At 45.2% G+C, this 10,621-nt stretch overlaps 1 protein-coding gene across 1 annotated transcript in view; it reads left to right on the top strand.

Annotated features, from left to right (window-relative positions):
- Window positions 1–10,021: 10,021 nt before the first annotated feature.
- Window positions 10,022–10,621, top strand: part of PDK3 (pyruvate dehydrogenase kinase 3) — a 41,443-nt gene continuing 40,843 nt past the window's right edge. The window contains exon 1 of the mRNA XM_033147230.1: window positions 10,022–10,186. Coding sequence (XP_033003121.1) covers window positions 10,081–10,186 — 106 coding nt within the window. The 5' untranslated portion in view covers window positions 10,022–10,080. The remainder of the gene's footprint in view (window positions 10,187–10,621) is intronic.

The raw sequence follows: 10,621 nt of genomic DNA, 5'->3' as shown, positions 1-10,621 counted from the left end.
AATTTGAGATAGTTCCGGGTAACTGAGTATAGGATTGTAGCCTAAATTTGTTTTGAGGCAGACAATTGCCACTGGTAAGATATTTAACATACAAGGCATATACAGTGCTTTTTTTACGGGAAAAAGGTGCCAGTACTGCATCCCTTTGATTACCCCCAGAAAAAGTACTGTATGTATGTGAATAAATTTGTTGCAATGCTAATATTGTATGATGTTTTTGTAGGACATGGTATTCACCTCTGTTTTTGGGCCTGAAGCAACATAATGTACCATTTAAATCCACATGGGGACAAAATCATCACCATTTTTGGAGAAAATGTGGGAAGGCTTCCTTTGCTATTTGTAAAAAGGTGTACAAGGAGCTGATCATAAAACAAGCCCTGAGCTAAGGGAGAACACAGAGCAGAGATCCCTAACCTTTGAGACTGGGAGCACATTTGGAAATCTAAGAAAGTGTTGTGGGAACCACAAAATGCCCATTTCATTGAAGAAAGACTGGCAATGCAATCACCGTCCCACAAAATATATAACAGGAAAATATATTTACACTCTCCCCTAAGGAAAATAAAACACAGTTTTATCAGTTTCCTAAATGAGCTTCTCAGAGACCCAGTAAGCTTTTTCCATCTCAATTTCATCTAGTGGACCTCCAGCCTCTCATGTACAGAAATAACTAAATGTCTGTCTCATCATAGGACTTCTGGCATGGCTCTTTCCATTTTTATAAGTTTTGGGTTGCCTCTGGACTTCTTGACCAGATGTCCTTAATAGAATTTCCACTCCATGTCTTTTTGCCATGTCTGTCTCCTGTCCCTTTGGTTTTTCTCCCCAGACTTGCCTCTGCCTTCTTCCAACCAATTCAAAATGGCTGGCCATTCAAAAGCATATAGTTTGGTGAAGGACAGGCTTATTTGGCAATAATATAATGGGACTATTTAATAAAGGGTGGCTCATCTGTGGCCCTTCAGATGTTGGACTCCAATTCCCTTCTGTCACAGTCATCATGGCCAATTATCAGGGATGTTAATCTTCCTCCTGATTGTAGAACCTGTAACCTTTAAGGGGTTCCTCGGTAATAAAAAAAGCAGCTGGAAGTCAGCTTGCCCAGCACTGCCACAGCTTCTTCAAGTCTGTGCACCAGTATAATCTTTAGTGGAACTCCAAGTTAGCATCCTGCATCAGCTTGGCTCCAGTTGTAGACAAGAAATTGGTATCTCTCATGAGACAGAAAAAGAGGCAATATCAATGCCAGTAAGAGAGACATGGGTCCCATTAGTTCTGGCTGGTGCCATTGGGACTGGTAGGTTGGAAGGCAGGGAGACCAACAATGGATGGAGTCAGAGTCAATGATAGGTAGAGCCAGCTATTTCTAATTTTGTCCTTATCATTCTCCCTGTTGAGTTTTACCAGAGGCAACATTGAGACCAAGGAATAGGAGGATGCTGACATACAGTGACCCCCACCCCCGACTGAATGTAACTAAGAACAGAAAGAAAGCAGGGCTGGCTGAGAGCACAAAGAGGTTGGTGGGGGTAGTGCCCCATTTGCCCTAATGGAGCAGCCTCCACCAGGTACAAAGTCAGATGTATATGGTCACTTCAGAATCACCTGCTTGGTAAGCATTCATTCCGATTTATTTGCAGGGAGGTATATGACGCTATATCAGGCCATCGTCGTGTCACTTACCAGCACATTTCCTTAATACTTTCCTTATCACAAAAAGGAAGTGGCTTTGCTGCACAAGAGTGTCAAATCAACTTTAATTGTACAACCTGAATGTGCCAGTATTGGATTGAGCCCCACCTGAAAACAGGAACAGCCTGGAAGCAATGTGTGCGTCCTTGTTGGTGTGGGAAAAGGTATACCAATAGCTATATTCCAGTTCTTCATCTTTCCAGACTTTGAGTACCACTTACCACTTAGCCACACACAAGAACAGTAGGCAGAAAATGAGAGGTGTCTGGCAGTGGTCACCCTCCTCCTAGCACACATGCAGAATAAGGAGAAGTTTATGCCTCTGTTTCCACCCCTTTGCAGTATTCACTATATTTTTCATGTTTCCTTGCAAGGAGTACACCAACATGGTTGTGAGCATCCTTTTTCCTCTCCTTAGTGTTGTACTAAATTTGGTCTTTACTGTGAAAGTGGAAAAGCCATAAATAAACACAAGCTATCAGCCATCTGAGCTACTTTAGATTTGCTCATTTTCAAACAAACACCACATCTTCCCACCTTTAATCCTGTTTTGTTTGGAATAGAGAGACTTCTAAGCTTTCCTTAGCCTGAGAGGCAAAACGGTTTGAAGTTGTATGTCAGCTGGATGTTTCAGCTTGGAGTCTGGAGCACGGTGATTAAAAAACACTTCCATGTTGTGTAGCCATTGAAAAGATGGCAGGAGGTGCATTTAAATTATACTGCTTAAAGGCTCTGCAGCTCTTCTGCCTCTCCATAATGCTAATATTTATATTCCTGATGACTTTTCCCTTTTCTAGCAATTCAGTTCTTAGATAGAAATAATGCAAATCACTTAGCCAAATTATGCTTTTTAGTTAAGAAAGTGAAAGAGGAAACAAAAGGGAGTGGACAGAGGATGCTTTAATGTGGCAGGTTGAACAGTGAAGCTGTCTTCAGCAACTGAGGGTGAAATCTACAGGTGGCACACAGCCAGCAGAGCTTCTGGCAAATAGTAGGGCATATATGACTTAAATAAAGGGAACTTTGGGGGATCAAGCTTCCACAGGATAGTTGGATAATGAACAAAAATATTAATTATTTTCATTTAGGGTAGACACAGTGTGATGGTCTCAATTATATCAAACTTGTTCAGAGCAAGAAAAAGGAAACTGGATATGAACTTTCACCTCCTGCTTCAAGACGAATAGTATTTGCACTATGTGTCTGTCTGTCCAGAAAAGAGCAAAATTAAGGAACCTCACTCATTTTTAATAAATATTTGCATTTTGCTGCATATCCCAGAAGAGCTACATGCTCCTGACTTTACTAATTTGGCAGGAAGCCCCAGATCCATGGCAGAGTATCAGCAAAACAGATTTTAGATGCAAGCATTTGGAGAAGAAAAAGTCACTAGGTGTTAAGCAAGCCAAATGAATTAAAGTCATACCTAAATATGGATTTAGTAGCTCAAGAAGCTCCATCAGATAATGGTATTCCAACTTCCTCCCCTCCTTAATTATTCATGCATTGTAAATATTTTATATCACCCTTCAATTACATTCCCGAGGTAGAAACAAAATAAAAAAATAAAAATAAAATCCTTCCAGTAGCACCTTAAAGACCAACTAAGTTTGTTCTTGGTAGGAGCTTTCGTGTGCATGCACACTTCTTCAGATACACTGAAACAGAAGTCCTCGGAAACTTATATATAGTGAGAGGGTGGGGAGGGGAATTACTCAGAAGGGTGGTGGGAATGGGTAGTTTGCAAAGAAAAAAGAAAAAAGCACAGAACAGTTGAAATGTAAATTTTCTATCTATATTTCTGTGCAAAGCAAAGCTAACTCTCTGTGTCTTTCACAGAGGTGATTCTAGGCTCCCTTGTGCCCTTAGCAAGGAGCTGTATGGGTGACACCTTCCTGTATTTCTTGTGCTCCTCTGTAAATGTGCCCACAGGAGGCAGAATGGCATATCTAGCCACCCAGAGCAGCAGAGGAGCAGCCTGCCCCGGGGAGCAAGTGCCAGGCAGACAGGACCCCCCAAGCCAGAGTGGAGAGCCATGCTTTTTTGCACCCTCTTGGGCCTGTGCCCTTTTTGGGGGTCAACCTGGTCAACTCCTGGATACACCCCTGCCCTTTAAGAATCACCTCTCCATCAGAGAGAAGCCAGAAAAGCAAATAAGCTGAAACCATGCTGAATACTGTACACAGAAGGAATTGTCAGGAAGTGAAGAGAGATTTATCCTCATGTTTACTCGTCCTAAAAGCTATTTCCCTATTAAGAAAGGTCACCCTTCATACGTGCTGGATCTGGAAAATCCCAGGATCATATCCGATTGGATATTCACATCACCTCAGTTGTGGGTAACTAAACTACTCCCCCCCCCCCCGAGAAAATTACTGTTTGCATGCACTCTTGTACATGCACGCGTGGATTGAAGTGCAAATTTATTCACTTTGAAAATCTCCTTTAGCATGAAAACTGATTTGGGATAAAAGGCATTAAATCATAGAAAGAAATAGCATACGTTTAGATTGGGGTTGTGGTTATTTGTACAACACAGAAACAACCAGCATATGGAGTGCACTGAATGCACACTAAACTGCAGTGTGTACACATTCTTTAGTAACAGAGTGAGGATGGTGGCAGTGTTTGTTGTCCATAAATTACACAACCTGTACCTCTCAGCGCTCCTACACCTTGCAAGGAAGGCAAGAGTGTCCGCTCATTACATAAGCTAAAGCCATAAAGTCACACAAGCAGCATAAAATAGGTCGTAAGATTATAATTGCATCTAAAAAGGCCAGAAATATAGCTAGGCCTGGCACCAAAAGATCAATAGGATCCTACCATTAGAACAGAGTGAACACTTAGGGCACGGGTGTCAAACACAAGGCCCGCAGGCCGAATCCAGCCCGCCAGACCTCGTCATGTGGCCTGTGTAGCCGCTGCTGGCCGCAGGGGCGGAGGGAGGCTCCGCGCCGCCCGGGGCGGCAGCGCGGAGGAGGCACCCCCCTGGGGGCGGGGCGTCGTGATGTCACGACGCAATGTCAGGACTGAGTGCGCACGTGCAAAATGTCGCACGTGTGCACTCCGTCGCTGGGCTCCCGCTGCTGCTGCTTCCGCAGCGACTTTGCGAGCCCTCTGAGTGAAAAAGCGGCTGGGGGGGGCTGCCGCGCACGATCGGCAGCTGCCCCCAAGCCGCCTTTTCATCCGGTGGGCTCGCAAAGTCGCTGCGGAAGCGGCAGCAGCAGCGGGAGCCCAGCGACGGAGTGCGCATGCACAGTCACATGGCAGTGGTGGGCGGAGCCAGAAGCAAAAGTGGGCGGAGTAGCGCCCGGTGCCTTCTTCCTGCTCCTGCTCCTCGGCAGCTGGAGGCTCGGCTTGGCGCTGGCTGACGCACACCAGCCCCGGGCCGCAACGAGTGCCCCGCGCCCCTCCGCACTGCTCGTCCTCGGCGCTGCTCTCCTCCCCCCTGCTTTGAATGCAGTGACAATAATTTATGATAATAAAGAGTGAACACATAGTCCTACAGATACAACCGGCCCTTTGAGGGTGACCAAACTGCTGATGCGGCCCCCGATGAATTTGAGTTTGACACCCCTGACTTAGGGCATTGGGTGGAGGGTGGAAAGCAGTGGTGGGATGTTAGAGGTCAGCTCTCTGTGTGATGATGAAGCTTGCCCTCAGGAGGCTACTGTCCTGTCACCAGTGTTTACGTAAGATTCAACTGCCAATCATCTTTTGTATGTAGAATCCTATTATTCTCCTGTGTCACCAAACTGTATTGGGTTCAGGCCAATCTCTCTGGGGAAAGTGTTCCATAACTGGAAAGCCACTACCCAAAAGGCTTTCTAATAGCTTCTCATATGTACCGGTACTTGCCTCACCCCAGAAAGTAGAGGAAGTCTTCCAGTGAAGATTCTAGTTTAAAAAAAGAGGCACAGAAAGATCCAGGAAACAACAGATCACTGACTTGGATACCAGGGGAATTAGTAGATCAAGGTTTCCGTTTGTAAGCATATTGGTAACAATGCAGTGATTAGTAGAAGCCAGCATAGATTTGTCAATAGTAAAACCTGCCGGACTGTGGGAATGATGTGGATGTAATTTATCTTAATTTTCGTTATTTAGATGAAGGGCTAGAGGAGATCCTTGCCAACTTTGCAGATGACACAAAAAGAGGAAGGATGAGAATAAACTTCAAATTGATATTGATAGAAATGGAAAACCGGTCCAAAATCAACAAAACAAAATTCAACACATAACCTGGGATGAGGTGAGTTAGTTTATGTATAAAGTACAGACATACTGGTAGGCCTAAATCAGGCCTAAAATGAGAATGGTTTTTTTTACTGTGTATTTATTATTTTAGCTGAAGTTTCTTCTCAGCAGCATCCTGCCTATCTTTCAAGCACCATAGGCAAAAGGATAAGTGATTGAAAACAGTGATGGGTTTTTAAGTTGGGGGAGCGTGAATGTTGGCATTGTCTCCTCTCTTCAGAAAATGGGCAAGAAGTGATCTCCTGGTGGCTCTTATACCTTTTGACCATCTATTGCTATAATCCAGCTGAAAAGAACTGTACTTTTCCTAGCAGTTTTTCTTAGAATATTGTTGAGAAAAATGAACACTGTGAAAATATAATTTGTAAGAGACAGATGCTCCAGATGGGCAACTGTATAATTCCCTGGTATCTTGTTTCTCTATCTCTTTTTCTGTAATTTTGTAAAATGCAGTTTCAGACCGCAATTCTTTCTTATTGGTCTGACTCTACTCCTTACACGCTCCACCACCACCACCACCCCGGTTATTGGTCAGTATTGTTAACTTTTCAAATGTATTTTCTATTCTCAATATTTGAGAGTCTGAACTTGATGGTTCTCAAGGGGAATTACAATAATTCTAAGAACAACCTTTTCGTCAAGATGTTATGAACTAAATGTTTTGACAAGAACTGGAGTAAAATGTTCAGCACTTGTTCCTTGTTTTGTGATCTAACCTACAATTCAACCACTTTGACACCACCCTAAAATTTATTACTCAAAGTTTATTACAACAAATGGCCACTGTCAGCTTGCAAGGCCACCAAGTGCTTTATTAGAAATAAGAAAATGTTTTCTTAAGAGCTTACAGATGGCAAGCTGACATCCTGAATGTTTGGTTCCGAAAATCATTAAATAATCCTGATTATTTAACTACAAAAAAGCATGACAAGAAACTTTGTGCCTACCTAGCATACATTTGTATATAAATTATCATAGTTATGAAATGCTATGTTTGGGGGCAGGAATAGCACAAGAATAACGCAATATATGCTGGAAAATCTGTATCGCACAATAATTTTAACTCACCAATAACATGAACTAGGAAGACTGTGACTGCAACCCTATAAAAACTGACTTAAAAATAACCCTCACTGAAATCAGTGAGATGCACTTACGAGTAACCATTTGAAACTGGATTTTTCTTCTAATTTTTCTTTTTAAATAAAGCCATTCTATGATTCTATTATGCCAGAGTGCCTTGTGCAAGAGTAAATACCAGTGTAGTGTAAGCATGTTCTTAGCAACAGTTCAACAAGAGCCACAGAAACATCAGTGAGCGATAGCTCTGCACAGAGCCTCTTCAGATTTTTATGGTGGAGCATGTCATGGGCTAGGTCTAGGAAGACTAGATGGGCTCTATTATGTGTCTCCCTTCCATCTGTTGGCAGGATGAGGGTGTAGTTCTTTGAAGAAGGAGACGTAGGTTCTTGTCCTGCCAATTCTTATTTTTCCACTCGAATTTATCATTGGTGGCATGACATCCAGAACCTGTGCTCTGTTTGTGGAGGTAATCTCACCATCTCCTAGTAGTGGGACTTGCATTCAAATTACCTGCTTCCTACTGTACACTGGGCTCTCCAAGAACTACCAGGCATCTCACTGTGTGCAGTCTTGTGAGATTGCTGTTGGAGTTTATATTATTCTTTGTCCATATTATTATTATTTATTATTATTATTATTATTTATTGAATTTATATCCTACCCTTCCTCCTCAAGGAGCCCAGGGCAGCAAACGGATATACAATTTAAAAACAAAAACAAAATAGAAACAGATCAAAACATTCTAAAAAACAAATGCACTTAAAAACATACTTCATCCAATGACCTCGATTTTGTCAGGAACATTATTCATTGATTACTGAATATGACTCAGGACTGAACCTAAGCCCAAAGTGGCTTGGGAAACCCAGTCGCATGGGTGGGGTATAAGTAATAACTTTATTATTATTATTAACCATTTTTTGATTAAACTCTTCATCAGTCAAATTGGTTCATTCCCATTGTGTAGGTGTGTTTCCCTTGTGCAGTCTCGCGGTTGTGTTGCTCAAAAATTTTCCAGTTGTTCTCCCACACCATTCTCCAGTGTTATTCTTCCTCTAGGGAGTATTCTTTAGAATGTGTGATCTTCCATTGGCTCCAAGCTTCATCCAAGGCTAGATCCATTGTTGCAAACCAAGTCCTCAGCAACAGCAGCCCAATCAGTCCCACAATGGAGATCCAAAGCTTGTATTTATCACTCTTCTGAATTGAAAGATTTGGAAATGGATCTTGTCAGTTTGTCTGCCTAACTTTCTGCAAGAAAACATATGACTCAAGCTGCGTGCTGAGTGGGGTAATTGGTGCCACAGCAGGACTCAAATGCTTCTTCTGGGGATTGTATGAGCTATAGATTTCATGTATTACCAAGAAGCTCAATTTCACTGGAATTCTACACATGCCTCAGATCCATTTAAATATTCTTCACTGTGTGCACTGGGGTACTCGGAAGCAACAGAGGAGGCAACATTGTTTTCAGCTGAATGACCTCCCACAGCACCAGCAAGAGCAAGGTGAATAGGCAGATACCTAATTAGTCCCCAGAACCTTGGCTATATCTAATGCAAGTATATATCCTTATTCAGCCATTAATTTCCCCTGGAGGTTTCCTCCAGCAAGCATCTTTCATCAGTAATTAGACTGAGTTTGCTAGGAAAGTGCCACTGCCTTTCCCCACAATGGATACCTTAGTCAGCTGGTATCGTCAGTTCTCATTGGCTTGGAACCCATCATGACTACCCTGCCATTCTGTGGAGGGAACGTTGTATTGATACACCTTGCTACAGTTTACTTGAGTTCATTTGCACTTCATGTCCCTTCTGTCCAGCCCTGTACTTAAGGTGGATGGATCTAGGAAACTCCTTTCTTATAACTGTGCACCTTGCAGATGCCCAAATTGTTAAGTCTTTCTCCCATGAGATTGCTCCATGCATCACCTCTCTTCTTTAAGCCTGCTTTACACCAGGTGGATGTGTACCAGAGCGGAATCATCTTTGACTTAGCTAAATTCCTTTTGCTTTCATTCTCTGCCTGTTTCCATGCCTATCTTCTATATTAAGACAGTCCAGAAATGGACAATAATATTTAAGATAGTTAAAGGTGTGTGATATGATGGAGATCATGGTTTCCGTAGTGTACATGATGATTCCAGTTCTGGTCATAGGTTTGGACTACCATCATCCCTGACTGCTGCCCCTGCTGGCAATGGATGATGGGAGTTGTAGTTCAACAACATGTGGGACACCCCACCACCAGGTTTAGAAAGACTGATCTGGAAGGCAACAAATCCTTCATCCCTGCTCTTAAGCATTGTGTGTGGTGGTGGGGTGTGTGGGTGAAGAAGCAGGGCAAACTCTTGGAGAATAAAGAAAAGCAGAAGGGCATCTTGCCCTCAGTCAGCGATCCGTGTTATGTGTCTGAAACCACACGTGCCCCGGTCTCCTCACTTTCAAATCGAGCTGTAGGCCCGGAAACCAAAAGGCGATCATCGGCGTGTGCGCATGCCTTTGGGCGTCATGGTGATGGCAGGCGGCGCTTACTCGGGCTACCGAGAAAGGGAAAGGAAGGCGGCAGCGGCAATGCTGGTTGCTCGTCGCCAAGTCAGAAGGCCGCGTAAGGTCGGAAGGCGGGCGCTCGTCGTCGCTGCCGGGCCGGGCCGGGGGGATACCAAACAGCCGGCGGACACCAGCCAGGTCGAGCTGCAGCGGGAAGAAGGCGCGGTACGCCCGGCCCCTTGATACACAAGGGGGCGGCCGTGTGGAGGACAAGGAGGCCGATACCGCTGCCTCCCGCTAGGCCGGCAGCGAGGAGCTGCTGGGCCGGCGTGACAGTTGCAAGCGCCTTCGCCTTCCCCCCTCCCGCGCACCCGCGGTGTTTTGCGTGCGTGAGTCTCCGCACGCGCCGCCAGGCAGTTGCTCGGCCGGTTCGTCCAGGGGCCCCGCAGGCGCTGCTGTTGCTGTGCGCGCGCACGCGCCTTTCCCTCTCCTTCCTCCTGTCTCCTTCACCCACCGACCGACCTGCCGGCCGGCCGACCGACCCAGCAGCGCCATGCGGCTGTGTGGGGCGCTCCTGAAGAGCCCCATCCCCAAACAGATCGAGTACTACTCACGCTTCTCCCCGTCGCCGCTCTCTATCAAGCAGTTCCTGGACTTCGGTGAGTGACGACGGAGCGGCACCTGCACGCCAAGCCAAACCAAAGAACAAGCGCGGGCGGGCGCCTCCTCCTGCTGCTCTTTCGCTCCTAGCCGTGAGGAACGCGGGGTGGGAGGTGGGGGCGGGGGAGGGGGCAGGAGAAGGAAGCCCGCTGCGCTGCCCCGGTGTGTTTGTGTGACGTCACTGAATTGCCTTTTGCAAGGCCGGAGGTGGGGCGGGGGGTGTTGTGGACGGGGCTCCAAAACAAGCGGAAGAATCCGGGTAACTTGAGGACTTGAGAGTGGCCGGGGTTCGGGGTGGGGTGGCTTCTGAGGAGCTTCCCCAAAAGGTCAAGTGCCAGTGGAGAAGGACTGGTATATAAAACTTCTTAGTCGACTGCATTTCAGGAGGAGGGGTGTGTGTGTGTGTTTTAGGGGTGTATTGAGTTTGTAAATAT

Source organism: Lacerta agilis, chromosome 4, assembly GCF_009819535.1.
Source record: "Lacerta agilis isolate rLacAgi1 chromosome 4, rLacAgi1.pri, whole genome shotgun sequence".
Lineage (NCBI taxonomy): Eukaryota > Metazoa > Chordata > Lepidosauria > Squamata > Lacertidae > Lacerta > Lacerta agilis.
The sequence above is the reverse complement of the archived record's forward strand: the minus strand, read 5'-3'. Positions and strand labels throughout refer to the sequence as shown.